Source organism: Somniosus microcephalus, chromosome 3, assembly GCF_052327205.1.
Source record: "Somniosus microcephalus isolate GS21.2 chromosome 3, FLI_Smic_1.0, whole genome shotgun sequence".
Classification (NCBI taxonomy): domain Eukaryota; kingdom Metazoa; phylum Chordata; class Chondrichthyes; order Squaliformes; family Somniosidae; genus Somniosus; species Somniosus microcephalus.
The window spans coordinates 23,472,435-23,498,696 of NC_140989.1; the positions used below are offsets into that span (position 1 = coordinate 23,472,435).

Consider the following 26,262-nt stretch of genomic DNA (forward strand, 5'->3'; position numbering starts at 1 on the left):
GGCGCCACCTCGGGGGAACCCTCCTCCGCTCCAGGAGATGGCAATGAAGGGGAGACGTCTGGCGTGCCGGAGAGCCAGGGGGAGGCGGGGGAGGGGAGCCCCGAACCTGGTCCCAGTGGCATGGACGCACGCGGCAAGGCTCCGGCGGCACGCCAGCCTTCTGCCCAGAGGGGGGAGGCGGTGGAGGGGAGGGCAGAACCTGCTCCCAGTGGCGTGGCCGCACGCGGCAAGGCTCCGGCGGCACGCCAGCCTTCTGCCCAGAGGGGGGAGGCGCCCTCCAGTCCGGACTCGGACGTCGCCCAGGAGGTGCGCCTCCTGGACGAGATGTCGGCGGCGTCGGAGCGGCGGCACGTCGAATTCATGGAGGTGGTGGCACAGATGCCTCACGCCATCGAAAGCCTCGCACAAAGTGTGGTGGCTTTCGGCCAATCCCAGGCCAGGGGGCTGGAGCAAATCGCAGCAGCGCACGCCAGGGGGGTGGACCTCCTTGTGGCAGCGCATGAGGGGGGTGCAACAACTCGAGGCAGCGCAGCACGCCAGTCGCCAGCTGAGAGGTGCTGGGCAGACAATGGCACTGCAGATGCGGGCACATGCCGGCGCAGTTGGGGCACTGACTTCTGCCACCCTCGCACTGGCGCGGAGGCGTCGCCAGGCCAGCCGCCGCCCTGCTGCCGCACACCGGTCTGGCGACCAACAGTTTGGCGCGCTTGCTCCCCGGCCAGGTCGCCCGAGTGCACGTGTGTCTGGCGAGCAGCGCGTGCCTGGCATCACCCACCTTGTCCCCATTGGTGCAGGCGAGCCTGCCACTCCCCCAGCCAGGGTGCAAGGAGCTGCTGCAGGCAGTGAAGAGGGCCACCCACAGCTGCAGCAGCCACCAACCGGCCCCTCTCGGGCCCGCCCTCGTGTAGGCCGACCCCCAAGGGCATCTGGCGAGACGCCTTGTCGCCCTGAAGATCCTTCCCCCAGCCTCGCCACAGCCTCACGGCCCAGCTTGAGGCGCAGCAGCAGGACGGGCCGGGGCAAAAGACGGCTGTCGACGGACTCGCCCTCTCGCCACACCGAATAGAGTGTGGTGAGCGAGGGTTTGGGTGATGCGGGGGCTTCTGTTCTGGGGGGCATTATGTTGTTTGGTTTTATGGGGGTGTTTGTGTTGTGGGGGGTCTTGTTTTTGTTAGGCCAGTGAGGAAGGCCATTTGGATGTTGATGTTTTGTTAGTCCTCCCCAGGTTTTGGGAGTGACAGAAGTTTGTGACTGTTTTTTGGGGGTCTTCTCTGTTTTGCTCTTCCATGTGGGAAGGGCCCTGAGTTTTTGAAATAAAGATGTTTATTTATTCACCATGTGCAGGTGTCATGTTTCAAGTGGTTGTTGGGTTAACCGGCTGAGGGCTTGCGGAGCGGCTGCCTTCAGCTGCGTTCAGTGGCCCAGGCCATTCCCTGACAGGGGGCCTAGAAGTGTCGAGCAATAAGCCCCCGGCGGACGGCCCTTGGACCTTGTCGCTCCCTCCTGGCCTGGTGCTCCTCCTCCTCAGGGTCCTCCTGCTCGTCCTCCTGAGGTGGTGGGGCAATGTCAGGTGGCAGTGCCTGAGTCCTGCGGATAGCCAGGTTGTGGAGCATGCAGCACACCACGACGAACTGGGAGACTCTATCCGGCGAATACTGAAGAGACCCGCCCGAACGATCCAGGCAACGGAACCGTTGCTTGAGGACGCCTATCGTTTGCTCTATTAGGTTCCTTGTGGCTTGATGGCTTTCGTTGTATGCCAGCTCCGCTGGAGTCCTGGGCGCGCGGAGCGGGGTCATGAGCCATGTGCACAAAGGGTAGCCCTTGTCCCCGATAAGCCATCCCCTTGGTGGAGGCTGTGCCTGGAACATGTCAGCCACAGTAGTCTGGCGCAGGATAAAGGCATCGTGGCTGCTTCCTGGGAAGCGGGCATTGACAGCTAGGATACGCTGCCTGTGGTCACACACCAGCTGCACATTTAGGGAATGGTAGCCCTTCCGGTTGCGGTATTGCTCGGCATTGTGGATAGGTGCCCGCATAGCCACATGCGTGCAGTCAATGGCGCCCTGCACCATGGGGAAGGCCGCGATCCTGGCAAATCCGACTGCACGCTGCTCCTGCTTGTGTTGGGTCAAGGGGAAGGAGGTGAATTGGTGCCTCCTCGCGAAAAGTGCTTCGGTGACCTGTCGGATGCAGCGATGCGCGGCGAACTGGGAGATGTTCACAATGTCCCCAGCAGCGGCTTGGAAGGAGCCGCTTGCATAAACGTTGAGAGCCACCGTGACCTTCACTTCCACTGAGAGAGACGTCCTGGACATGAGCTGTGGCTGCAAATCTGCGTGAAGCAGCTGGCAGATCTCTCCAACCACCTCCCTTCTGAAGCGCAGCCTCTTAACACAATGCGCCGCAGTCATGGTGAGATATGAGACCTGCTCCCGGTATTGCCTGACTGGGTAAGGCCTACGTTGGCGATGCCTAATGGCCCCTCTGCGTCTAGGCATGCCTGGCCCTCTCTCAAAGCGTCTGCGAGCCCTTCGCACAAAATGTAGCAACTGAGGGTTGGCCCCCCATGCAGCCCCCATTACAAAGTTCCAAACAGCAAAATCACAAGGACGCAAATGTCAAAGCACTGGCTAGAAGCCAAAAATACCTCTCCTATGGTGTCCGAAATCAGTAATCTCTGTGCCTTGCTCTCTGTGCAGAAATCCAAAGCAGTAAAGTCATTGCAGCGAAATGGCTGGCTTTTATGGGTGAGTGGATGTGCCCTTTAATTAGCGCTCCCCGAATCCCACAGGGCCTCTGTTGAGTTCCATTTCACAGTTCTTAGCAGCGCCACGCCCACATCGGCCGGGCGCCACTGAATTTCCGGTTTGGGGCGCACAAACGACGTTGCACGACGAAATGACGTCATAAGATGCGCGCGCAGCTGAGCGGGCGCTAACACTTTGCGCCGGCGCTAAATCCCACCTGAATTTCGGCGTAGGCGCAGATCCGGCGGTGCCCGGGCGCTAAGTGGCTAGCGCCGGAAATCTGGCGCTAACGGCTGGCGCAAACAGCTGAATTTCTAGGCCTATGTTTCTATGTTTCTCAGTATCCTACCATTTAATGTGTATTCCCTTGCCTTGTTAGCCCTCACCAAATGCATTACCTCACACTTCTCCAGATTGAATTCCATTTGCCACTGTTCTGCCCACCTGACCAGTCCATTGCTATCTTCCTGCAGTCTACAGCTTTCTTCTTCATTGTCAACCACATGGCCAATTTTTGTATCATCTGCAAACTTCTTAATCTTACTTCCTACATTCAAGTCCAAATCATTGATACATACCATAAAAAGCAAAGGACCCAGTACGAGCCCTGCAGAACCCCACTGGAAACCCCCTTCCAGTCACAAAAACACCCTTCGACCATTACCCTTTGTTTCCTGCCTCTGAGCCAATTTTGGATCCAACTTGCCACTTTGTCTTGGATCCCATGGGCTTTTACTTTCATGACCAGTCTGCCAATGTGGGACCTTATCAAAAGCCTTGCTAAAATCCATGTAGACTACATCAAACGCACTACCCTCATCGACCCTCCTTGTTACCTCCTCAAAAAATTCAATCAAGTTAGTCAGACACGACCTTCCCTTAACAAATCCGTGCTGACTGTCCCTGATTAATCCGTGTCTTTCTAAATGATGATTAATATTGTCCCTCAAAATTTTTTCCAATAATTTTCCCACCACCGAGGTTAGGCTGACTGGCCTGTAATTACTCGGTCTATCAATTTCTCCCTTTTTAGTGCAGAAGGAAGCCATTCGGCCCGTCATGCCTTTGCCAGCTCTTTGAAAGAGCTCTCCAATTAATCCCACTCCCCCCTGCTCTTTCCCCATAGCCCTGCAATTTTTTTTCCTTTTCTAGTATTTATCCAATTCCCCCTTTTGAAAGTGATCTGCTTCCATCGCCTGTTCAGGCAGCGCGTTCCAGATCACAACAATTCGCTGCATTAAATAAAAAATTCTCCTCATCTTCCCCCTGGTTCTTTTGTCATATAATAGGTTCAGAATCAATCATGGAGGTGGGTGGGAGGGCGGGGGGCAGAGATATGCAGGAGAATCGACAAATGGCAAAAAACCATATGAACTAGAGCTTCCCCCCACCCCCCGCCCCCACCCCCCCTGTCCTCCCAGTGGCTCAGCAAGTAGCTGAGCTGAGGTCCTGAATTGAATTCCCTAGTCTGTGCTGAGCTGTCTGATCTCATCCTGTGCAGCAGTGATGAGCACAGTACAAGGTCCCTGGGTGCCGGGGGGGGGGTGGTGGGTAGGAGGGGGAAATGATCGAACAGCCTGGTCGTGATCGAACAGCCCCTGCTGTATCTGTCTGGACTTCATCTGAGGGGAAGTTTGGGCTGGGCTAATGATGCCCCCTGCGGTCGAATGCCCTACTTGAAACTCACCGGGCATGACTCTTTTACAATGGGGAGGGCGTCGGGGAGACCGTACCCCTGGAGAGCAGCCAGTGCCCTCAGGACAGGAGGGGGCAGGAATACTGACGTGCAAATTTAAAAACAATATTTGTAATAGAGGTGTTTGTTTACTTTTGCAACACTCACCGATCAATGGAGGAACATTTTTCCTCGCGTTATATAAGGGCAGACTTAATCGCCTATAATTGTACGTGTGGTAATACCTGGTTTCTATGGTAATGGAGCAGGAACTGGAGCCTGTTGCTGGGTACCCAGCGGCTGCAGATGGAGGGAGCAGTGTGCTGACGTGGTCCCAGCAGCAGGGATGACTCACTAATGTCTGCCCCGAGTGTATTTCTAGTCTGCTAATTCCGTTATTCCAGCTCCCTTTCCCCTTCCCCCCTCTCGCCGCTGTGAATCCTTTAACAACCCCCTTCCCCCACCCAGCCCCCTGCCGCCTCCCCGGCATCCCCCACCTCCCCCAAAGCCAGTCCCGTCTTTCTCATGTCCAAAGAGATAGGCTAAGGGAGCAGCCAATCAACCCAGCTAGCACCTCCTCCTGTCTCCGAAACGTTAAACCCAGGCCCCCGTCTGCTCTCTCAGGTAGACGTCAAAAGATCCCACGGCCACTATTTCAAAGAAGAGCAGGGGAGTTCTCCCCAGTGCCCTGGCCAATATTTATCCCTCAACCAACATCCCTAAAAAAAAACAGATTATCCGGTCATTATCACATTGCTGTTTGTGGGATCTTGCTGTGCACAAATTGGTCGCCACGTTTTCCTACATCACAACAGTGACTGCACTTCAAAAGAACTTCATTGACTGTAAAGCGCTTTGGGGTGTCCGGAGGTCGTGAAAGGCGCTATATAAAGGCAAGGCTTTCTTTCTGAGACAGGCACACAAGTTGCCGACACCTCTGCACGCCCTGTCGCCCTGTCTCTGGGTTGGGCCCAGCGACAGACAGCGTCAGTGCCCTCTGCGACAGACACACAAGCATTTGACAAATGGGGGGGGAAGGAAGAGAAGGGAAGCTGTGAGATGCTTTCCTTGTGACAGTTAAACCTCCAAGTGATGCTAGGAGGTGTTTACATCTTTGTGCTGATAAACATTTTTTAAAAACTTGATGAGTGACTTCTATTTTTAAAATTCATTCTCGGGATATGTGCGCCGTTGGCAAGACCGGCATTTATTGCCCGTTCCCAGTTACCCCGCGAAGGTGGTGGTGGGCCTTCTCCTTGAACTGCTGCAGTCTCACAAGGACACTGCCCCTTTAATTCTGCTTAAAACTGCTTAAACGAAAGACTTGCATTTATATAGCGCCGTTCATGACCACCGGACGTCTCAAAGCACTTTCCAGCCAATGAAGTACTTTTTGAAATGTAGTCACTGTTGCAGTGTAGGAAACGCAGCAGCCAATTTGTGCACAGCAAGCTCCCACAAACGTCACTGAGATAATGACCAGATAATGAGCTTTAGTGATGTTGGTTGAGTGATAAATATTGGCCAGGACACCGGGGATAACTCGCCAGCTCTTATTTGAAATAGTGCCGCGGGATTTTTTAGGTCCACTTGAGAGAGCAGACGGGGCTTCGGTTTAACGTCTCATCCGAAAGGCAGCACCTCCGACAGTGCCGCACTCCCTCAGCGCTGCACTAGGAGTGTCAGCCTAGATTTTTGTGCTGAAGTCTCTGGAGTGGGGACTTGAACCCACAACCTTCTGACTCAGAAGGCGAGAGCGCTACCCACTGAGCCACGGCTGACACTTAAGGCAGAAAAGTTCCCTGCAATCAACGTTCCCGATAACATGTGCGGTTGCGTGGTGGTCTGGAGGTCCTGTGCAGACCGCTCACCGGCTTTTATATGGAAGAAACTGCGCATGTGTGAAAAAAATTAGAAGGGACATTGCCTGCATAAGAACATAAGAAATAGGAGCAGGAATAGGCCAGTCGGCCCCTCGAGCCTGCTCCGCCATTCAGTAAGATCATGGCTGATCTTGGGCTCAAAGCCACTTCCCTGCCCGCTCCCCATAACCCTTCACTCCCTTATCTTGCAAAAATCTGTCTATCTCCACCTTAAATGTATTTAATGACCCAGCCTCCACAGCTCTCTGGGGCAGAGAATTCCAGATTTACAACCCTCTGAGAGAAGAAATTCCTCCTCATCTCAGTTCTAAAAGGGTGACCCTTTATTCTGAATCTATGCCCCCGAGTTCTAGATTTCCCCACGAGGGGAAACATCCTCTCTGCATCTACCTTGTCGAGCCCCCTCAGTATCTTATATGTTTCAATAAAATCACCTCTCATTCTTCTAAACTCCAATGAGTATAGGCCCAGCCTGCTCAACTTTTCTTCGTAAGTCAACCCCCTCATCTCAGGAATGCGAAACTGCTTCATGATAAGATAATCTTCCAGGGAGGGATAGCAGAGACACAGACTTTAGGGGGCGCTCAAAATGCAATTGGACACCAACCAGGCTGGGCTAGAAGGAGAGTTTCCGATGGGCCGAAGGGCCTTTTTCTCTTCCCTGACTTTTCTTGCATGCTTCTAAATTGGTTAAGCGCACTGCCTGGCGGGCCACAGAGATGAGATATTTAAATCAGTAGGTAAGGTTACAGGTGGGTCCCAGCATCTCCTGGCAGCCGGCTGCACGTGGGGGGCTGCACAAGGAGAAGCCCACCTGCCCATCCTCCGCAGCATAGGAGTCAAGGCCAGGCAAAGCAAAGCCTGGGGATAATTTAGCCAAAAAAAAAATCACATTAAATACGGGTCATAATTGACGGCACTTTCCTGAGGCTCTCAGACTCGCTGTTACAACAACTTCCAAAAGATGTGCGGGTTCGGTTGATTGGCTATGATAAATTGACCCTTAGTGTTAGGGGGATTAAATACGTGGGGTTACGGGGATAGGGTGGGATATGTGTTGGTGTAGGGGTTACGGGGATCGGGTGGGATATGTGTCGGTGCAGGCTCGATGGGCCGAAATGGCCTCTATCTGCATTGTGGGGTTTCTGTGATACAGCGTCTTTAACGGAGTGAAATTTCCCAAGGCGCTTCACAAGACCGTTATCAAACAAAAAATTGACACCGAGCCACTCAAGGAGACATTAGGACAGGTGACCAAAAGCTCAGTCAAAGAGATTCGGCTGCTGGCCAGTGGTTTGGGGATCATATTCAATTTTTCTGTGAAAACCAAGTCTTGCCTACAATATACAGAAGGTGTTGCTGTGTAATTGGGGCTACTGATTCACGGTGACCGAAAATAAATCAAATTTATATTGCCTGGGATTACGGGATCTTCACTGGTATGCTGGGAGTCGGAATCCACGATCCAGTCTGTTGTTCTGTGGGAACGGCGAGCCGTAGGGACTAGCAGGGTTTTATTAAAGCAAAACCCAGCGACAAAATGAGGCAGGGGAACGATAGTATAACAGTGTTCATGACAGAGTTAGAGTCCCCCGTTCAATTGCAACATGTGAGAAGATATTAAAACCGCTTTCTAATAATCTTACGTTTGCAACAATTTGTAGACTACTTTGTGCGGCTTATTAAAAAGGTAAATAATAATCGCAGAAGAGTCACTTGGGAGATGTGTCTATGAAACAGAAAGGTTGCCTCATTCAAATCAGTGTTGTTATTGAAAGAGGCAGGATCTCCCCATTAGCACCCCTGGGTGCTCGCTGACCTACATTGGCTTCCAGTCCAGCAACGCCTCGATTTAAAAATTCTCATCCTTGTTTTTAAATCCCTGTGTGGCCTCCCTATCTCTGTAATCCCCTCCAGCCCTACAACCCTCCGAGATCTCTGCGCTCCTCTATTTCTGGTCTCCTGAGCTTCCCTGCTTTTAATCGCTCCACCATTGGCGCCTGTGCCTTCAGCTGCCAAGCTCTGGAATTCCCTCCCTAAACCTCTCCGCCTCTCTCTCCTCCTTTAAGACGCTCCTTAAAACCTGGACGGGTTGGTCAGATGGGCAGGACAGTGGCAAATGGAATTTAACCCTGAAAAGTGTGAGGTGATGCATTTTGGGAGGACTAACAAGGCAAGGGAATACACAATGAATGGTAGGACTCCAGGAAGGACAGAGGATCAGTGGGACCTTGGTGTGCATGTACATAGATCCCTGAAGGCAGCAGGACAGGTAGATAAGGTGGTTAAAAAGGCATATGGGATACTTGCCTTCATCAGCCGAGGCATAGAATATAAGAGCAGGGAGGTTATGATGGAGCTGTACAAAACGCTAGTTAGGCCACAGCTGGAATACTGTGTGCAGTTCTGGTCACCACACTATAGGAAGGATGTGATTGCATTGGAGAGGGTGCAGAGGAGATTCACCAGGATGTTACCTGGACTGGAGCGCTTCAGCTATGAAGAGAGAATGGACAGGCTGGGGTTGTTTTCCTTCGAGCAGAGAAGGCTGAGGGGGGACCTGATTGAGGTGTACAAAATTATATGGGGCATAGATAGGGTAGATAGAAAGGAACGTTTCCCCTTAGTAGAGGGGTCAATAACCAGGGGGCATAGTTTCAAGGTAAGGGGCAGGAGGTTTAGAGGGGATTTGAGGAAAAACTTTTTCACCCAGAGGGTGGTTGGAATCTGGAACTCACTGCCTGAAAGGGTGGTAGAGGCAGGAACCCTCACAACATTCAAGAAGCATTTAGATGAGCACTTGAAACGCCATAGCATACAAGGCTACGGACCAAGTGCTGGAAAATGGGATTAGAATAGACAGGGCTTGATGGCCGGCGTGGACATGATGAGCTGAAGGGCCTCTTTCTGTGCTGTATAACTCTATGACTATGACTCTACCTCTTTGGCCAAACTTTTGGTCATCTGCCCTAATTTCTCCTTATGTGGCTCGATGTCAAATTTTGTTTGATAACGCTGCTGTGAAGCACCTTGGGACATCTTACTACGTTAAAGGCGCTATATAAATGCAAGTTGTTGTTGTTTAGCGTCAGGGAGCAACCTGCTCCAAATAAACATCTGCTACAAACTGGGCAACAATACAGGGGCCATGATACACCTGCGTCAGGGTGCAATCTTACGGGTCAGGATTATTGCGGTTAATTTTATCCCTTTTTTCTCTCCTCCTCTCCTGACTCACGCTGGGATCAACACTCTCGGGAGTGCTGGCTGCCTTGTGGTCCCCTTTCCCAAGAGGCCATCTTTCACCTCTGAGCTCTGACGGTGAGTGCTGATGGGCAATTCGACCGCAGGGGGCATCGCGCTCCTATCCTGGCCCCGTCGTCCCCACGCACGCGCTTTCCAACAGGGGTGGGACTAGACAGCAAGCAGGGGGCCGGATTCTCCTCTCGGCAGCCCAGACGTACATGCGGCTGATCTCCGACCGCCTCCCCCTGTCACACCACACAGACTCGGCTGCGATCAGCCACCTCAGCACAGAATATAAGAACATAAGAATTAGGAGCAGGAGTAGGCCATACGGCCCCTCGAGCCTGCTCCGCCATTCAATAAGATCATGGCTGATCTTCGATTTTAAACTCCATTTGCCCACCCCGATCCCCATATCCCTTGATTCCCCTCGAGTCCAAAAATCTATCGATCTCGGCCTTGAATATACTCAAAGACTCAGCCCTCTGAGGTAGAGAATGCCAAAGATTCACAACCCTCTGAGTGAAGAAATTGCTCCTCATCGCAGTCATAAATGACCGACCCCTTATCCTGAGGCGATGCCCCTTAGTTCTAGACTCTGCAGCCAGGGGAAATAATCTCTCAGCATCTACCCTGTCAATCCCCCTCAGAATTTTATATGTTTCAATGAGATCACCTCTCATTCTTCTAAACTCCAGAGAGTATAGGCCCAATCCACTCAATCTCTCCTCATAGGACAGCCCTCTCATCCCAAGAACAGAGGTGGAACCTGGGTTCTTACACACTGTATGGCTCAGTACCGCACCATGCCATGCATTTATCTACCTAACCACACCCCCCCAAAAACCCTAGGTAACTTTCAATCTAATGTTCACAATTAAATCAAAGATTAAGTTGATAAGGCTGTTAAAAAAGCAAATGAGACTCTTGGCTCTATAAATAGAGGCATAGTGTACGAAAGCAAGGAAGTTATGCTAAACCTTTATAAATCACTGGTTAGGCCTCAGCTGGAGTACTGTGTCCAATTCTGGGCACCGCACTTTAGGAAGGATGTCAAGGCCTTGGAGAGGGTGCGGAGGAGATTTACCAGAATGGTACCAGGGATGAGGGACTTCGATTATGTGGAGAGACTGGAGAAGCTGGGACTGCTCTCCTTAGAGCAGAGATGGTTAAGAGGAGATTTAATAGAGGTGTTCAGAATTATGAAGGGTTTTGATGAGTAGATAAGGCGAGAGAATCAGTGACCAGAGGTCACAGATTTAAGATAATTGGTATAAGAACCAGAGGGGGGAATGAGGAGACATTTTTTTTTACGCAGCGAGTTGATAAGATCTGGACCACACCGCCTGAAAGAGGAAGGTTTGATAGTAATTTTCAAAAATATACTTGAAAAGGAAAAAATGTTGCAGGGCTGTGGGGAAAGAGCAGGGCGTGGGGGGGTGGGAATAATTGGAGAGCTCTTTCAGAGAGCTGGGACAGGCACAATGGGCCGAATGGCCTCCTCCTGTGCTGTGCGATTCCATGATGTAAAACCCCTAAGAACCAGACACAGTCACATCACCAATCACCACTGGGCTGTCCACCCTCTGTATATATAAACACAAATTAATAAGTGGCTTGCAAGACACTAAACGAGGCTGAAAGGTGAGAGATTGTTTCTTACCAGATGCTAAGGTGCAGGCGTCCCTTATTGCCTTATACTTATTCCCCGACGCTTCCTTCGAAATCTTCTTCAAAATTTCATCCATTATTACGCCTCAAAACGGGCGGGAGGGGTGGGGGTGGAATGGGCAGGATAAATATGTGTTTTAAACGAGGATATAAAGCAGGTTACGATGTTCGCTGGCGTTGCATCACTGTGCAAGCAGAGAGAGACAGTCAGTCAGAGGGAAAGAAATAAACCAGGCCAATCCCCCGATGGAAGGAAGCTAAGGACACGTCTCTCTGTTTAGCAAAAAAAACCAGATAAATAAATAACTAGAATGGGAAGAGGCGGGATTTGCAGGCGGTTAGGACGAGGTGTGAGAGGCAGTTCCTGCAGCGCTGTCAATGCGCTGATGCACCCACTGGTCGCTGGGCTCCTCAGCCGCCCAGTGCCCGAGCCCGGTCGAGCATAGCGCCGGCTGCCAGGCCCACTCTCATCACCACCTTCTCAGAGTGGGTGGATAAACACACACACTGTAATCCCTGACATCCACCAAACCCTGGAACCGGAGCGCAGGAGACAGACCCCGAGGGGTGCAGAGAGTCAGAGCGAGAGAGAGAAAAAAACCCACACACATCTGCAGCAGAGAGAGCCAGAGGGGAAACATTGTGTAGCAGAGAGAGCCAGAGGGGAAACATTGTGTAGCAGAGAGAGCCAGAGGGGAAACATTGTGTAGCAGAGAGAGCCAGAGAAAAAAGCATCTGCTGCAGAGAGAGTCAGAGCAAAAACACCTGCAGAGAGTCAGAGCAAAAACACCTGCAGAGAGTCAGAGCAAAAACATCTGCAGCAGAGAGCCAGAGCAAAACATCTGCAGAGTCAGAGCAAAACATCTGCAGAGAGAGAGCCAGAGCAAAAACATCTGCAGAGAGCCAGAGCAAAAACATCTGCAGCAGAGCGAGCCAGAGCAAAAACATCTGCAGAGAGAGCCAGAGCAAAAACATCTGCAGCAGAGAGAGTCAGAGCAAAACATCTGCAGCAGAGAAAGTCAGAGCAAAACATCTGCAGCAGAGAAAGTCAGAGCAAAACATCTGCAGCAGAGAAAGTCAGAGCAAAACATCTGCCGCAGAGAGCCAGAGCAAAACATCTGCAGCAGAGAGAGTCAGAGCAAAACATCTGCAGCAGCGAGCCAGAGCAAAACATCTGCAGCAGAGAGAGTCAGAGCAAAACATCTGCAGCAGAGAGAGTCAGAGCAAAACATCTGCAGCAGAGAGTCAGAGCAAAAACACCTGCAGAGAGTCAGAGCAAAACATCTGCAGCAGAGAGTCAGAGCAAAACATCTGCAGCAGAGAGTCAGAGCAAAACATCTGCAGCAGAGAGAGTCAGAGCAAAAACATCTGCAGCAGAGAGTCAGAGCAAAAACATCTGCAGACAGTGTGGCCAATAAATTGACATTTATTGCAGCAATAACTATAGAACACCATTAAAATAAATGTGTGGCTTCTCAAAGCAGAGGTATATCCTAATATTTTAATAGATGTTTACAGAATAGGAGGAGACCATTCAGCCCATCATGTCAGTGCTGGCTCTTTGAAAGAGATATTTAATTAGACCCATGTGCTCTCCCCGCAGCCCACAATGTGATAATGACCATATAATCTGTTTTTTTAGTGATGTTGGTTGAGGGATAAAAATTGTCTGGGACACCGGGGAAAACTCCCCTGCTCTTCTTCGAAAATAGCGCCGTGGGATCTTTTACGTCCACCTGAGAGAGCAGACGGGGCCTCGGTTTAATGTCTAAAGACTGCAGATATTTGAATTGACATTGTGTGATATTAGCCTGCAAATGCATTTACACGAAGGCCATTATTTTAACAGAGGCCTCAACCCAAAGAAAATAAACCAGTTACTCCTTTTCATGTGAATGCATCTCATTTGTAGGTTAATATCACACAGTGTTGTTATCAAGGCCAGAAACCCAGTTCATGTAGTTTGAATGTTTAATATTACAACAGATTCTGACTGCTGAATGAAAACCACGTAAAATCTCTCATAATGTGGATTGCAGTTCAATTTTAAAAATATATACAATGTTATGGACTTCATACTAATTAAAGTTAATGTGAGAATTACATGATCAGACTTTGCAGACAGTCAGAGAGGGGTAAGAAAGAAAGACTTGCATTTATATCATGCCTTTCACAACCACTGGATGTTCCAACGCGCTTTACAGCCAATGAAGTACTTTTTGAAGTGTAGTCACTGTTGCAATGAATTTGCTACCACAGGGAGTGGTTGAAGCGAATAGTATGGATGCATTTAAGGAGAGGCTGGACAAACATATGGGGGAGAAGGGAATAGAAGGTTATGCTGATAGATTTAGATGAGGAAAGACGGGAGGAGGCTCGAGTGGAGCATAAACGCCGGCATGGACTGGTTGGGCCGAATGGCCTGTGTCTGTGCCGTATATCCGATGTAATCCAATGTAATGTAGGAAACGCGGCAGCCAATTTTTGCACATGGCAAGCTCCCACAAACAGCAATGTGATAATGACCAGAAAATCTGTTTTTTTTGGTGTTAATGGAGCGATAAATATTGGTAAGAGTAAATGCACTTGAGCGATTCATTATCAGCTTCGCTTATAAATGTTGAAAATATAGTCCCTAGACTCATTTTACCGATTTACATCAAGGGGAATGCAATTGATCCCACCAGTCCATCCCATCCCGGTGGCGGTGTTGGCGCCTGGCTGAGGGTGGAATCCGATCCCGGGGGAATCCCGATCTGGTTTTCGTTCTCACTTTGCAGATCCCGTCAATTTTTCTTTAGCTTCCTGGTTTTTGCATCGTCATTCGCCCGTTGTCAGGAATCACAGCCGTCAGCTGAGTGTGTGTAAGTGAGTGTGAGTTGGACAGACAGGTTTATGATTAGAAAACGGCACAGATCAGTTAAAGAACTTACAGGGTGCAGAGGGTTACCTGTGCACATGCATTACACAGCTCCTTAGTACTGGAGGTCCTTTTAGAAGTGTAGTCACTGTTGTAATGTAGGAAAAGCGGCAGCCAATTTGTGCACAGCAAGCTCCCACAGACAGCAATGTGATAATGACCAGATAATCTGTTTTTTAGTGATGTTGATTGAGGGATAAATATTGGCCCAGGACATCGGGGAGAACTTCCCCCTGCTCTTTTTCGAAATCGCGCCCTGGGATCTCTTAAGTCCACCTGAGAGGGCAGACGGGACCTCGGTTTAAAGTCTCGCCCGAAAGGCGGCACCTCCGACAGTGCAGCATTCCCTCAGCGCTGCACTAATTTGGCACTAATTGTTCATCTCACTCAGGGAAACCATAGGATGGCTAGTGTGGGAAATGGGGGGAAAAAAGCCACACTAGTTATTTAGCAGATGCTCTTCTGAGACTGGGGAGAGCAACGGTAGCTTTACTCCGCGCACGCCTGGGCTGTACCTGACCTGATCCTGATTCTGGGTGCAATGAAATGGGGTCGATTCCCCAGCACTAGCATGACCTCAGGCAGAATTTTTTTAAACAATCCAAATGGTCAAGTAATAAAGACTTTGATGTAATGAGAAATTTTAAACTGAAAAAAAACATAAATGGAACTCCTCTTATTGTTCCAGCTGAATTTTAGTCTGCGGGCTTCCTTATTTTTAGTTATTACTAAATAAGAGTCAGCCTTGGCTCAGTTAGTAGTCCCACTCCAGAGACCTCGACACAGCATCTAGGCTGAGACTCGAGGCAATTCAGCACTGAATTCTGAGTGACATTTACCATACCACTGCCTATAGAATCTTACAGCACAGAAGGAGGCCATTCGGTCCATCGTGCCTGTGCCGGCTCTTTGATAGAGCTGCCCAATTAGTCCCATTCCCTGCTCTTTCCCCATAGCCCTGCAAATTTCTCCTTTTCAAGTATCCAAATCCCTTTTGAAAGTTACTATTGAATCTGCTTACATAGAAACATAGAAGATAGGAGCAGGAGTAGGCCATTCAGCCCCTTGAGCCTGCTCCGCTATTCAGTGAGATCATGGCTGATCATCCAAATTCTGTACCCTGTCCCTGCCTTCTCCCCATATCCCTTGATCCCTTTAGCCTTAAGTAATATATCCAACTCCTTCTTGAATATATTTAATGAATTGGCCTCAACTGTCTTCTGTGGTAGAGAATTCCACAGGTTCACCACTCTCTGGGTGAAGAAATTCCTCCTCATCTCAGTCCTAAATGGCTTACCCTTTATCCTTAGACTGTGACCCCTGGTTCTGGACTCCCCACCATCGGGAACAGCCTTCCTGCATCTAGTCTGTCTAGTCCTGTTAGAATTTTATACATTTCAATGAGATCCCCTCTCATTCTTCTAAACTCCAGCGAGTATAAGCCTAATCGACCCAATCTCTCCTCATACGTCATTCCTGCCATCCCAGATATCAGTCTGGTGAATCTTCGCTGCACTCCCTCCATGGCAAGAACATCCTTCCTCAGATAAGGCGACCAAAACTGCACACAATACTCAAGGTGCGGTCTCACCAAGGCCCTGTACAACTGCAGCAAGACATCCTTGCTTCTGCACTCGAACCCTCTCGCTACGAAGGCCAGCATACCATTTGCCTTCTTAACCGCCTGCTGCACCTGCACGCTTACCTTCAGCGACTGGTGCACAAGAACACCCAGGTCTCGTTGCACTTCCCCTTCTCCCAATCTATTGCCATTCAGATGATAATCTGCCTTCCTGTTTTTGCCACCAAAGTGGATAACCTCGCATTTATCCACATTATACTGCATCTGCCATGCACCTGCCCAATCACCCAACCTGTCCAAATCATACTGGAGTTTCTCTGCATCCTCCTCACAGCACACACACCCACCCAGCTTTGTGTCATCTGCAAACTTCCACTGCCCTTTCAGGCAGCGCCTTCCAGATCACAACAACTGACTGTGTAAATTCTCCTCATCTCCCACCTGGATTTTTTGCCAATGATCTTGAATCTGAATCCTCTGGTTACCAACCCTCCCACCAGTGGAATCAGTTTCTCCCTATCTACTCTATCAAAACCCCTCATGATTTTGAACACCTCTATTAAATCTCCCCTGAACATTCTCTGTTCTAAGGAGAGCAACCCCAGCTTCTCCAGTGTCGCCACATAACTGAAGTCCCTCATCCCTGGTACCATTCTGGTAAATCTCCTGTGCACCCTCTCCAAGGCCTTGACACCTTTCCTAAAGTGTGGTGCCCACATGAGTACCTCTCCGTTCTTGGCCCGCACTGGGGTAGGACCTTGGGTGCTTGGACCGTAGGCGGTCTTGAGTGCGCTAAAGAATCCACGCACGTCGTGGTTGCGGTAATTATAGAGGAGTTTCCCTGCTGTCTGCCACAGGGAAAGTCATTGCAAGAATCCTCCTCAATCGCCTTCTTCCAGTGGCTGAAGAGCTCCTCCCAGAGTCGCAATGCAGATTCCGCCCACTAAGGGGCACAATGGACATGATATTCACCGCGCGCCAATTACAAGAGAAATGCAGGGAATGGTGCCATCCGCTGAACATGGCCTCCTTTGACCTCACAAAGGCCTTTGACACTGTCAACCGTGAGGGATTATGAAGTGTCCTCCTCAAATTCGGCTGCCCTCAAAAGTTTGTCACCATCCTCCGCCTGCTTCACGACGACATGCAAGCCGTGATCCTGACCAATGGTTCCACCACAGACCCAATTCATGTACGGACTGGGGTCAAGCAAGGCTGTGTCATCGCACCAACGCACTTCTCGATCTTCCTGTGGCAATGCTCCATCTCACCCTCAGTAAGCTCCCCGCTGGAGTGGAGCTAATTTACAGAACAAACGGGAAACTGTTCAACCTCTGTCGCCTCCAGTCCAGATCCAAGGTCGTCCCTTCCTCTGTCGTCGAATTACAGTATGCAGACGACGCTTGCATCTGTGCACACTCAGAGGTCGAACTCCAAACCATCGTTAACACCTTCACCGAAGCATACGAGAGCATGAGCCTTACACTAAACATCCGTAAGATAAAGTTCCTCTACCAACCTGCCCCTGCCACACAGTACTGCCCCCCGATTATCAAAATCCATGACCAGGTCTTGGACAACGTGGACCACTTTCCATACCTCGGGAGCCTACTGTCAACAAGGGCAGACGTCAATGATGAAGTCCAACACCGCCTTCAGTGTGCCAGTGCAGCCTTCGGTCACCTGAGGAAGAGAGTGTTTGAAGACCAGGACCTCAAACCCGGCACCAAACTCATGGTCTACAGAGCAGTAGTAATAACCGCCCTCCTGTATGCCTCAGAGACATGGACCATGTACAGCAGGCACCTCAAAGCACTGGAGAGGTACCACCAACACTGCCTCCGCAAGATCCTGCAAATCCATTGGCAGGATAGGCGCACCAACGTCAGTGTTCTCGCTCAGGCCAACATCCCCAGCATCGAAGCTTTGACCATGCTCGATCAGTTCTGATGGACGGGTCACATCGTCCGCATGCCCGATATGAGACTCCAAAAATAAGCGCCCTACTCGGAGCTCCGACACGGCAAGAGAGCCCCAGGTGGGCAGAGGAAACTCTTCAAGGACACCCTCAAAGCCTCCTTGAAAATGTGCAACATTCCCACCGACATCTGGGAATCCCTGGCCCAAGACCGCACAAAGTGGAGGAGAAGCATCCGGGAAGGCGCCGAACACCTCGAGTCTCTTCGCCGGGAGCAAGCGGAAGCCAAGCGCAAACAGCGGAAGGAGCGCACGTCAACCCAAGCACCCCACCCACCCGCCCCTTCAACCACCGTCTACCCCACCTGTGACAAAGACTGTAGGTCCCGCATTGGACTCATCAGTCACCTGAGAACTAATTTTTAACATGGAAGCAAGTCATCCTCGGTTCCGAGGGACTGCCTAAGAAGAAGAGGGTGGTGATGTGGGTGGTGATGTGAGTGGTGATGTGGGTGGTGATGTGGATGGTGATGTGGGTGGTGATGTGGGTGATGATGTGGGTGATGTGGGTGGTGATGTGGGTGGTGATGTGGGTGGTGATGTGAGTGGTGAGGTGGGTGGTGATGTGGGTGGTGATGTGGGTGGTGATGTGGATGGTGAGGTGGGTGGTGATGTGGGTGGTGATGTGGATGGTGATGTGGGTGGTGATGTGGGTGGTGATGTGGTGATGTGGGTGGTGATGTGGATGGTGATGTGGGTGGTGATGTGGGTGGTGATGTGGTGATGTGGGTGGTGATGTGGGTGGTGATGTGGGTGATGATGTGGTGATGTGGGTGGTGATGTGGGTGGTGATGTGGGTGGTGATGTGGGTGATGATGTGGTGATGTGGGTGCTGATGTGGGTGGTGATGTGTGTGATGATGTGGTGATGTGGGTGGTGATGTGGGTGATGATGTGGTGATGTGGGTGGTGATGTGGGTGGTGATGTGGTGATGATGTGATGATGTGGGTGGTGATGTGGGTGGTGATGTGGGTGATGATGTGGTGATGTGGGTGGTGATGTGGGTGGTGATGTGGGTGATGATGTGGGTGATGTGGGTGGTGATGTGGGTGATGATGTGGTGATGTGGGTGGTGATGTGGGTGATGATGTGGTGATGTGGGTGGTGATGTGGGTGATGATGTGGGTGATGTGGGTGATGATGTGGTGATGTGGGTGGTGATGTGGTGATGTGGGTGATGATGTGGGTGATGTGGGTGATGATGTGGTGATGTGGGTGATGATGTGGTGATGTGGGTGGTGATGTGGTGATGTGGGTGGTGATGTGGGTGTTGATGTGGGTGGTGATGTGGGTGGTGATGTGGGTGATGATGTGGGTGATGATGTGGGTGGTGATGTGGGTGGTGATGTGGTGATGTGGGTGGTGATGTGGGTGGTGATGTGGGTGGTGATGTGGGTGGTGATGTGGGTGGCGATGTGGTGATGTGGGTGGTGATGTGGTGATGTGGGTGGTGATGTGGTGATGTGGGTGATGATGTGGTGATGTGGGTGGTGATGTGGTGATGTGGGTGATGATGTGGGTGATGTGGGTGGTGATGTGGGTGATTATGTGGTGATGTGGGTGGTGATGTGGTGGATAATTATGCTGCAGGGCAGATTGCCCGCCTGATTTTGATCCGATTGAAATGAATGGGACTTTCGTCACCAATGATGATACGAGATTTTCAAAAACTGCAAATGGCAAAAATCTGAAGTAAAACCAAAAAATGTTGCAAATACACATCATGTCACTCAGCAACTGAAAGAGAAAAGTGTCGGGAGGAAGGCTCCACCCTGGGCTGGGGGTAGGCCCATGCTGAAATCTAGAAAAGTTCTGATGGGAGATGGATCTGATGCTGCTGGGGAGATAGAGAGATCGGGACAACCCGTCCAGGGCTCGATACAGAGAATATGTCACATGTAACGATGAGGCGAGGGAGGGACCGCAACCAAAACCTTATGGTCAATGTTCCGACAAGCGCTCCTGGCATTCACCTCGCCCACCGGGAGCTCACATCGGACAATGGCAGACACGCTTGCCACGATTTCCCGGTGTCCATTCCTGGTTCAGGAGCAGGTAGCCGGAAAGTCATCCCCTATTAACCCTTCTTTTTCTACCTCTTACAAACCTAGTTCTTCGACCAAGCATTCAGTTCCACCCCCCCGACCCTTCCCGCCTCCTGTTCGACGTCCCACTCCCCCCTTTGTATAAACCTCTCTGTGACGCCCCTCTATCATAAATGCCAGCCATTGTTGTTGATTGACCTCTCGTGTGTATCCAGCGTTTTCTGTTTTCATTTCAAAGCATGACATGATCTGGCCTTTCCTTCTCAGCAAATGTGTGCTTGTAATGGGAGACGCCAGGTCATGTGCAAGTTGTACTGGGTCAAATGTCATTTTTGTGTGCTGGAGTCTCTTTGATTATAAATGAAACAATTGCCATGTTTGTAAAGCTGCGAACAACACCCTGAGCAAGCAGGGAAGTCACTGGAGCTGCCTGGAGCTCTGCACATCAGCCACAGACTGGTGTCAGAACGCTCCCAACACAGCTTCATAAGAACTGGATAAATCACCAACAGAGAGTAACCCAGCACCTAATGAATGACTCGTACCTTTGATGCACCAAACAGCCTCCTTGGGTTGTGCTCCTTTGCTCCTAGAAACACATAGCTCGCCCTTCCGAGCGATTTGAAGGTTGCTCTTCTCACCCTCAAACCCCTCCAAAGGTATGCTTTCCCTTCCCTGCGAGACCTACTCCAGCCTTATGCTCCTGCGCACACACTTCAATACCAGCCTACTTCTCATTCCCTGCACTCCACCATCCAACAGCACTCAAGAGGCTCGACACCATCCAGAACAAAGCAGCCTGCTTGATTGGCGTCCCATCCACCACCTTAAACATTCACTCCCTCCACCACCGGTGCACCGTGGCTGCAGTGTGTACCATCCACAAGATGCACTGCAGCAATTTGCCAAGGCTTCTTCGGCAGCACCTCCCAAACCCACAACCTCTACCACCTAGAAGGACAAGGGCAGCAGGCGCATGGGACGATCACCACCTCCAAGTTCCCCTCCAAGTCACACACCATCCTGACTTGAAAATATATCACCGATCCTTCATTGTCGCTGTGTCAAAATCTCACTCCCTAACAGCACTGTGGGAGTACCTTCACCACACGGACTGCAGTGGTTCAAGAAGGTGGCTCACCAGCACCTTCTCAAGGGCAATTAGGGATGGGCAATAAATGCTGGTGTTGCCAGCGATGCCCACATCCCAGTAACAAATTAAAAAAACTGCTTCTTCAGGTGCAGTACCCTCTGGCCCTTGTGAACACCCTCCCTCAGCATTTCCACATTGCCATTTCCCATCTTGCCTTCAAAGATCCCCACCTTCGACACTGCTTTCACCCCCCCACCCCCGATTCTCTTCCTTTTTACCCCTCGCCACTCGGTGTCCACTCTCTTCAGTGCCCTGTAAAGACTGTGGCAACATCAGTGGGTAAAGGAGTTAATTCCACACCCCCAGTGGGGAGCCATACTCTTAGGGAGAGTGAGGCAGAGAATCGGTGATACAGTGTTATCAGTCTATCTCTGAGCTGGGCTCCTAGACCTCAGCTGTGGCTCAGTGGGTAGCACTCTTGCTTCTAAGCCAGAAGGTTGTGGGTTTAAATCCCACCCTAGAAGCTTGAGCGCAAAAATTCTAGGCTGACAATTCAGTGGAGTGCTGCACTGTTGGAGGTGTCTTTGGGGTGAGATGTCAAGCCGAGGCCCCGTCTGCCCTAATAGGTGGATGTAAGCAATTATTTTGATGGCACTATTTCGAAGAAGAGCAGGGGAGTTCTCCCCGGTGTCCTGGCCAATATTTATACCGCAACCGACATCATTAAAACGGATTCTCTGGTCACTATCACATTGCGGGACCTTGCTGTGCACAAATTGGCTGCCGTGTTTCCTACAAAAGTACTTCATCGGCTGTAAAGTGCTTTGGGACATCCTGAGGTTGTGAAAAGCACTGTATAAATAGAAGTCTTTCTTTTTCCCCTTCGAACGCAGCTCCCCATTGTGAAAGCAGGATCGATTAATTTACCCTCACATCAGTTACAGTTAAAAAAAAGAAGCTTCTCAATGTGAATTATATCGTTATGTTTGGATATTGGCAGAACAATGGGGCAGGAAAAATCAGCCTTTTCCGCAGCTATGAGGACCATTTACCTTCAAAGACTTTATGAGATATGTGCTAAGTGTTTGGTTCGGAACATTTGCTTGAAGCACTCAGTCACACAGATAAGCTCAGTGATGTATGTAAAGGTTTGTGAAAGTTCAGACACAGAATTATCCCAGACAGTGATAACATGCATCTTTGAAGTTTAATCCTTTCATCCAGCCCGTATATTTGCTTTGCTCATTGAAGCAGTGGAATGGTTCCCCAGCCCGTAACTTCAGTCTGACTTTCAGACGCCACAACACCAACCCACCCACCCCACCCCAATGAAAAGGGCAGAATGGTGTCTTCCGCTATATTTCAAAGTGTTAAGAATATAAGAATTAGGAGCAGGAGCCGGCCATACGGCCCCTCGAGCCTGCTCCGCCATTCAGTAAGATCCTGGCTGATCTTCGGCCTCAAATCCACTTTCCCGCCCGATCCCCATATCCTTTGTAATAAAAACAGAAAATGCTGGAGACACTCAGCAGGTCAGGCAGCATCTGTGGAGAGAGAAACAGAGTTAACGTTTCAGGTCGATGACCCTTCGTCAGAACTGGAAAAAATTACAGATTTACTACAAAGTTACTGGTTTAAGCAAGTGCAGGGGCGGGGAAAGGGAGGAAAGAACAAAGGGAAGGTCTGTGATAGGGTGGAAGGTAGGAGAGATTAAATGACAAAAGGTATGATTGTACAAAGGCTCAGTCATTGAGTACATTCAGGACAGAGATCGATAGATTTTTGGATATTAAGGGAATCAAGGGATATGGGGATAGTGCAGGAAAGTGGAGATGAGGTAGAAGATCAGCCATGATCTTATTGAATGGTGGAGCAGGCTCGAGGAGCCAAATGGCCTACTCCTGCTCCTAATTCTTATGTTCTTTTCTTAAAGAAAGATTTGCATTTATATAGCGCCTTGCACAACCTTAGGATGTCCCAAAGTGCTTTACAGCCAATTAAGTACTTTTTGAAGTGTAGTCACTGTTGTAATGTAGGAAATCACAGCAGCCAATTTGCGCACAGCAATGTGATAATGACCAGACGAGCTGTTTTTCTTTTAAGTGATGTTGGTTGAGGGATAAATATTGTCCAGAACTCCCTTGCCCTTCTTTGCAATAGTGCCGTGGGATCTTTTACGTCCACCTGAGGGGGCAGACGGGGCCTCAGTTTAACGTCTCATCTGAAAGACAGCACCTCCGACAGTGCCGCACTCCCTCAGCACTGCACTGGAGTGTCAGCCTGGATTTTTGTGCTCGAGTCTCATGGCGTGGGACTTGAACCCACAACCTTCTGACCTGAGGCGAGAGTGCTGCCCACTGCGCCACAGCTAACATGCAAATATGTGTTTATAGATTTATTGATAAAGCTTTATTTTTTCATATGCATTAAGTATTTTCCAATGAGGTAATTCTGCTAGATTTTGTGTCACTTTCAGTTTCAATTAAGGGGCCATCAGTTTGAGAAAGTGCGACAATTCTGGAAATTGCGCCACCTTTGCAAGTGGGCAAAGTACCCAACAATACCAAAGGAGAATGCTCTAAATTGTACTGAGAAATAGACTGAGAAACCGGGAGCAAATAAAGATCACTTTGAAACTCTGAAGCTGCTATTCATTTGTCTTTGACCTGCTTCAAGTAGCCTCCAATCGCACCCCACACTTTGTAGAATACTGTTTGCCTTCTGTTGCCTAGACTCTAAGCTCTGGAATTCCCTGCCTAAACCTGTCCGCCTCGCTGCCTCTCTCTCCTCCTTTAAGACGCTCCTTAAAACCTACCTCTTTGACCAAGCTTTTGGCCACCTGCCTTAATTTATCCTTGTGGATCGGTGTCAAATTTTTTGTCTTAAAATACTCCTGTGCAACGCCTTGGGACGTTTTACTACGTTAAAGGCGCTACATAAATACAAGTTGTTGTTTGCATTGTAAACTCTGACCTCAGCCCTTTATTATAAAAACAAATGGTTATTTAGCTGCCAATTTTTCACCCTATCGTCCTAAAAGAGGCAGTAATTAAACATGAAATATCGTGGTCATGGCTGTTACCAAACACACACTGTGTTAAAGCAAAAATTAAACTATATATGTGAGAGAGAGATAGAGAGAGAGAGAGAGAGAAAGGTAAAAGAGAGAGAGAGAAGGGAGTGAGTGAGAGAAGTGAGAGAAGGAAAACAGAAAGGAAGAGAGAGAACTGAGAGAAGGAAGGCAGAGAAGGGAGCAGGGAGAGAGAAGAGAGAAGGATGAGAGAGAGAAGAAAGAGACAGAGAAAAGTGTGAGAGAAGGGAGCGAGAGAAGGGAGAGGGAGAGAGAAGGATGAGAGAGAGAAGGAAGAGAGAAGAAAGAGCGAGAGAAGAGAGCGAGAGAAGGGGGAGAGGGAGAGAGAAGGGAGCCACAATTTATTTCTTATAGAAAAGGTTTTTGGAAATAGTTCAATAAACGAGATTGGCAACCACATCAAAAGGTTTTATTGAGAGGAGGCCTGGGTGTACTCCTCAGTGTCAAACACAAACACCTTTCACTGTCTGGTTAAATGTTTAACCAGCCCAGGTCACAGAGTGGGCACGGACGCCTCGGAAGGAGGATTAAATGTCACTCATCTAACACTGCATCGAGTGTATATTGGATAATATTGTTATCCTGATGTGTCACATGCCTCCTCCCCCTCCCTCCCTATCCGCAGCCAAAGATATGAGCCTTTCCCGTCCTGTCCTATTATTCCCAGAAATGTCTCTTTGAGGCAGGTAGCAGAATGTAGTATAAATGCGATGAGGAACCTTGTCCGTGGAAATGAATGCACACTGGGGCTAGCTGATTTACAGTGATATTTTCCTGGGGTTTCTGTCCCAGTGCTCTAGTTACCCGAGAAGCAATCGTGTTTCACTTAAGTTCCAGCACCTTCTCCGAGGCTCCCACACGATACACCAGACAGACGGATGTCCTACAACATGCAGACTGGCTGGTCGGGTAAGGTGTCTCGTACCTAAGAGCAGCACCGAAATGTTTCTGTCAGCAAACATCAGAACCATCCCATGTTAACGCCTGGCATGGTTTTCTGTTTTAAGTGTAATGCTATTAAGGGTTGAGGGCTGAGAAAACGCTGACTGATCGACCGATGACCCTACATGGTAGGCAGTGATGTGAAGTGGGTTTCCCCTTTGCATTGGCAGAAATCGTGTGGTGTAATTGGGGTGTGAAGTCATTGGAATTGAATTAAGTAAGGGAAGGCGCGAATAACGTAAAGAAATAGAGAGACATTGTTGTGGTTTTACATTGAATTCAGCATAACAGTGTAAAGTGAAGTTTTAAAAGATGGTCCAGAGAGGACCTGCTCTGACAAGGAGTCGACACCTGAGAAGTTAATCTACCTTTTTCTTTTTTTAGGTGTTGACGGATCTTTGTATTTTTAACATGTGCTGGGACCACTGTTGTTCACAATTTATATTAACGATTTAGACCTTGGAATCAAAAACACAATTACGGACGACACCAAATTGGGGGGGGGGGCCAATACTGAGGAGGACTGCAACAAGTTACAAGAACATAAGATATAGGAGCAGGAGGAGGAGGAGGCCATTCGGCCCCTCGAGCCTGCTCCGCCATTCAACGAGATCATGGCTGATCTTCTACATCATCTCCACTTTCCTGCACTATCCCCATATCCCTTAATTCCCTTAATATCCAAAAATCTATCGATCTGTGTCCTGAATATACCCAATGACTGAGCCTCCCCCGTCCTCTGGGGTAGAGAATTCCAAAGATTCACCACCCTCTGAGTGAAGAAATTTCTTCTCATCTCAGTCCTAAGAAGACATTAATAAACTTGCAGAATGGGCATATAATTGGCAAATGAAATTCAACACGGATAAATGTCAGGTATTACATTTTGGTAAGAAAAATAGAGAGGTCACATATTACTTGGAAAATAAGAATCTAAATGAGGTAGCGGAACAAAGGGATCTAGGAGTACAAATACACAAATCACTAAAAGTATCGACACAGGTTAACAAGGCCATAGAAAAAGCAAACCAAGCACTAGGGTTTATTTCTAGAGCGATAGAATTGAAGAGTAGTGAAGTTATACTAAACTTGTATCGAACCTTGGTTAGACCACACTTGGAGTACTGTGTACAGTTCTGGTCGCCATATTATAAAAAGGGATATAGAGGCACTGGAGAGGGTGCAGAGAAGATTTACAAAGATGATACCAGAAATACAAGGTTACATCTATCAGGAAAGGATGAACAGGCTGGGTCTCTTTTCTCTTGAAAAGAGAAGGCTGAGGGGTGACCTAATAGAGGTCTTTAAAATTATGAAAGGTTTTGATAGAGTGGATACAGAGAGAATGTTTCCACTTGTGGGGAAGAGCATAACTAGAGGCCATCAA

At 49.4% G+C, this 26,262-nt stretch overlaps 2 protein-coding genes across 2 annotated transcripts in view; one reads left to right on the forward strand and one right to left on the reverse strand.

Moving 5' to 3' along the window:
- The window catches only part of arfgef3 (ARFGEF family member 3), a 179,041-nt gene extending 167,330 nt beyond the window's left edge, over window positions 1-11,711 (reverse strand). Inside the window, exon 1 of the mRNA XM_085979326.1 lies at window positions 11,218-11,711. Coding sequence (XP_085835452.1) covers window positions 11,218-11,302 — 85 coding nt within the window. The 5' untranslated portion in view covers window positions 11,303-11,711. The remainder of the gene's footprint in view (window positions 1-11,217) is intronic.
- A 10,168-nt stretch (window positions 11,712-21,879) lies between these two features.
- LOC147120900 (DNA-binding protein RFX6-like) overlaps window positions 21,880-26,262 on the forward strand; it is a 79,282-nt gene continuing 74,899 nt past the window's right edge. The window contains 3 exon segments of the mRNA XM_085977296.1: window positions 21,880-21,990; window positions 24,687-24,782; window positions 24,784-24,842. Coding sequence (XP_085833422.1) covers window positions 21,880-21,990; window positions 24,687-24,782; window positions 24,784-24,842 — 266 coding nt within the window.